Source organism: Mauremys mutica, chromosome 1 (assembly GCF_020497125.1).
Source record: "Mauremys mutica isolate MM-2020 ecotype Southern chromosome 1, ASM2049712v1, whole genome shotgun sequence".
NCBI lineage: Eukaryota > Metazoa > Chordata > Testudines > Geoemydidae > Mauremys > Mauremys mutica.
The window spans coordinates 365,234,289-365,238,946 of NC_059072.1; the positions used below are offsets into that span (position 1 = coordinate 365,234,289).

Here is a 4,658-nt window from a genome sequence, read left to right on the forward strand (position 1 = left end):
GGCTGGGTTCCCAACGTAGAGAGACAGCAAGTTTTTGAAATATAGAACTCCCAGCTTGGTGCAGAACAAACCCTTAAAACTCATAGGCTGAAGGACTATTACTGAATACTGCATCCCTTCTGAGAGCTGTTTAGCAGGGGAATTTTCTCTGACGTGATATACAAGCTGGCGGCACTGCATGGAACATGTCAGTTTCAGCCCATTGTGAAAGGAACTTGCTTTGAGCAGATATTGACCATTGTATCCTTTGTACAGCAGAGTTGGAGGTTCCTTATCTGAATGCAGTATTCCAATGGCACCACTGCTAAAACGACGGCTTTGCAAAAGGGACTCTCTATATACCGCAGTATGGGGAAATTCCCCACCCCCACCCACCCCCCCAGCCCTTCCCCCCATGCAGTGACCCAGTATAAGATCTAGGCCTCCCTTTATGTCCTGCTCATGCAGACCTAAGTAGCACTTCAGTTCTATTTTAGCCCTTCTGAAGTTGCTCGTAGGTGGTACTTAGGCCCACTGGCTGGCTTCGTAAGCTGGGTACAAGCAAATAGCATGTGTTTTAATAGGGGCACATGTGAATGCAGACATCTAGGAATAAAGAATGTCAGCCGTATTTACAGGGTGGGGGACCCTGTCTTCGGAAGAGGTGAGTATGAAAAAGATTTGGGGGCCATGGTGGATAATCAGCTGAACATGAGTTCCCAATTTAACGCTGTGGCCAAGAGGGCTACTGTGAGCCTTGAATGCAAAAACAGGGGGATCTTGAATAGGGGAGGGAGGTTATATGACCTTTGTATTTGGCTCTGAAGCGAGCACTGCTGGAATATTGTGTCCAGATCTTGTGTCCTCAAGGCGCTCAATCTTTGTAGCCTAACAAAGAGTAGGTTAAGGGGTTATGACAGGTTTCCCCCCGTCCAGGGTGTCACCTTAAGTACTCGGGTCCCACTGAGTTCATCTGTTCCCCCCAGACTGGACTCCCTTACACTGTCCTGCTGTGCCAGGCTCTCGCACACACACTGGCAGGGACACACCCAGCTGCAGAAGGATGCACGGACGCTGACATCAGCTCTGTGTGGAAAGCTCAGGCAGGAGATTGCCCAGCCCTCAAGTGCACCCTCCTTTGCAGTGCAAGCCCCAAATTGTATCGTCTTGCGCTGCACAGAAACCTGTATAGCGTAAGCTCATGAAATCCGCTCCCTCCCTCAATGTGGAGGAAGAGATGCACAGTTTCCCTGTCTCCTCCCCCCACCCCCACTCGCCACCCCAGTTATGAATTACACAAACTGAATTTAGGATAAACAAGACACGTTTATTAAGTACAAGCGGTAGATTTAAAGTGATTATAAGGGATAGCAAACCGATCAAAGCAAATTATTGAGCAAAATAAACAAACGCACAAACTAAGCCTAATGCACTAAAGAAGCTGGTTGCAAGTAGTAATTTCTCACCCTAACTGTTGTTTTAGGCAGGTTGCAGAGTTTCTCGAGGACAAAGCACTCTTGCTTCCAGCTTAAAGTGCCAGCTTTTCACAAGCCAGACCCCTTTGTCAGCCTGGGTCCCAGTCCCTCTTCCCCAGATCAGTCTTAGGTGTTTTCAGCAGTCATTCTGGGCAGGGATTCAGTGAAGAACCAGCGACCTTGATTAACTCACTCCCCAGAGTTAAATAAGATTTACACATGGCGGGAATCCTTTGTTTCCCAGTTTGATCCCCACCCCCCTTCAGTGGAAAAGTACCAGCAGTCCAAGATGGTATCCGGTGACATGATCACATGACCCTGCAGTGCCAAAGCAACCATGAGACAAGGTTCATTTGCAACATTGAGAGGAAGGAACTCCAGGAAGACAGGAGATCAGCATCTTTAAAGACCCATTGTCTTTCCCAATGGCCCACCCAGGCTGATTGCATACTGTCTGGTGAGTGTTTCCCTGGTCTAAAAACAGTTGTAATTGTTACATAGTCAATAGTCCTAACTTCAGATACAGAAATGATACATTTATACAAATAGGATAATCATATTCAGTGGTAGAATATGTTCACTGTTCTCAGTGGTAGAAGATGACAGAACAAGGAGTAATGGTCTCAAGTTGCAGTGGGGGAGGTTTAGGTTGGATATTAGGAAAAACTTTTTCACTAGTAGGGTGGTGAAGAACTGGAATGGGTTACCTAGGGAGGTGGTGGAATCTCCTTCCTTAGAGGTTTTTAAGGTCAGGCTTGACAAAGCCCTGGCTGGGATGACTTAGTTGGGTTTGGTCCTGCTTTGAGCAGGGGGTTGGACTAGATGACCTCCTGAGGTCCCTTCCAACCCTGAGATTCTATGATTCTATGATATCATAACCTTTCCTACGATACCTTACATGACCCACCTTACATAAAATACATCTTAGTTATGCCATATTCACATCATAACAATATTGGTGTGAAGAATATGGGGCGTAATGCCACAGGGGTAACTTGATCAAAGTTGACAAGTACCTTCATGGAGAACAAACATTTGCTCTTTAGTCTAGCAGATAAAGGTATAACACTGTCCAATGGCTGGAAGATACAAATTTAGGTGGGTAATAAGGCCTCAAATTAACCATTGAAACAAGTTACCAAGGGCCATCGTGGATTCTCCATCACTGGTGATTTTTATATCAAGAGTGGATGTTGTTCCAAGAGATCTGCTCTAGGAATTATTGCAGGGAAGGTCTCTGGCCTATGCTGTGCAGGAGAGGGGAGGGATAGCTCAGTGGTTTGAGTATTGGCCTACTAAAGTCAAGGTTGTGAGTTCAATCATTGAGGGGGCCACTTAGGGATCGGGGGCAAAATCAGTGCTTGGCCCTGCTAGTAAAGGCAGGGGGCTGGACTTGATGACTTTTCAGGGTCCCTTCTAGTTCTAGGAGAGAGGTCAGACTAAGTGATCACAATGGTCCCTTTTGGCCTTGCAATCTCTGAATGAATAGGAATTACATGGTCCCCAAGTCTTTCAGGGTGTCTACACTGTGTTCTAAAACTCCCCTCTCCAGGTTTCAGAGCCCAAGCTCCAGCCTGCACTGGAATGTCTACATGACTATTTTTAGCACCATATTATGAGCCTGTGTCTCTAGACCTGAGCTCTGTGACTTTGTGCCAAGAGGTTTTTTATTTATTTATTTATTTTGTATAGACGAAGCCTGTGTGGGACCATCAGTGCCTGGGGGTTAATTTCACCTGATCTGATTCTCAGTTAACTAGACAGTCATTGCCACTTGTTTTGTCTACAGGGAACACATGTGAACTGGAACGGAGCCCCGCCCCATCATGGCCACTCTCAATCACACCAGCTTCACTCTCGTAAGATGCATCCTGGTCGGCATCCCAGGCATGGAGGCCTCTCACAGCTGGATCTCCATCCCCTTCTGCTCCATGTACATGATTGCCCTGCTGGGAAACGGCCTCCTGCTCTTCATTATCATCAAAGAGCAGAGCCTGCATGAGCCCATGTACATGTTCCTGGCCATGCTGGCGGTGGCTGATGTTCTCCTGTCTACTGCCACAATGCCCAAAACGCTCAGCATATTCTGGTTCAACACCAGGGAAATCGCTTTCAGTGCCTGCTTCACCCAGATGTTCATTATCCATTTTATTTTTGTTGCGGAGTCAGCCATCCTGCTGGCCATGGCATTCGATCGATACGTTGCCATCTGTGACCCCCTGAAATACATCACCATACTAACGCTCTCAAAGATATGGAAAATCACAGCAGCATCTGTCATAAGAGGGGTTCTCCTGGTGGGCTCCCTTACCTTCTTTCTGAAGAGGTTACCGTACTGCGGACCCAATGTCATTTATCACACGTTCTGTGAGCACATGGGCATAGCGTGGCTGGCTTGTGCTGATATAACACTCAATATCTGGTATGGTTTAACGGTGGCTCTTCTAACTACAGGGCTAGATGTTGTGTTTATTGTTGTGTCCTACATTCTGATTCTCCAGGCCATCTTCCGGCTCCCGTCCAAAGACGCCCGGCTCAAGGCTCTAGGCACCTGCGGCTCCCACATCTGTGTCATATTGATGTTTTACATCCCTGCCTTTTTCTCAATCTTTGCATATCGCTTTGGTGGAGCTAACATCCCTCACTATATTCATGTCCTGCTGGCCAACATCTTTGTAATCGTTCCTCCCATGTTAAATCCCATCGTGTATGGGGTGAGAACCAGACAGATTCGGGAACGAGTGATTCAGGAGCTCTGCAAGGCGGGCAAATGGTTCTGAGGGCTGCAGCCAGCCCAGTACCTGAGCAATTAACCTCACCAACAAGCTTCCCCAGAAGCGGAATCAGATTGTCATTTATGAGGTGTTTGTACAGCACCAGGCACAATGGTTAATGAGAGAAAGTTAGAATCAGAGACAGAGAGAGCTGGAGGGGACCTTGAGAAGGCATCAGTCCCGCCCCCTGTGCTGTGGCAGGTCCCAGTACACCTAAACCAGCCCTGACAGGGGCTTGTCCAACTTGTGTTTAAAAGCGTCCAATGAGGGGGCTCCACCACCTCCCTTGGAAGCCTGTTCTAGAGCTTAATTGTCCTTTTAGTTAGGGTCCTTTAGCCTCCCTGCCTAAGCCAGGCCCTCCACTGCCCTGACCATCCTAGCAGCCCTTCTCCACACCTGTCCCAGCCGGAATTCAATACTAGTCTTTTAA

General features: G+C 47.6%; 1 protein-coding gene across 1 annotated transcript; it reads left to right on the forward strand.

Moving 5' to 3' along the window:
* The first annotated feature begins 1,786 nt into the window (after positions 1 to 1,786).
* On the forward strand, positions 1,787 to 4,234 carry LOC123362645 (olfactory receptor 52Z1-like). The gene is made up of 2 exons (XM_045003058.1): positions 1,787 to 1,911; positions 3,244 to 4,234. Exon 2 carries the CDS (start codon positions 3,281 to 3,283, stop codon positions 4,232 to 4,234), a length of 954 nt encoding a protein of 317 aa, XP_044858993.1. The 5' UTR covers positions 1,787 to 1,911; positions 3,244 to 3,280.
* Positions 4,235 to 4,658: the final 424 nt, after the last annotated feature.

Excerpts from the sequence above, each read along its gene's own strand:
- LOC123362645 (XM_045003058.1), top strand. The coding sequence starts at position 3,281 with ATGGCCACTCTCAATCACACCAGCTTCACTCTCGTAAGATGCATCCTG.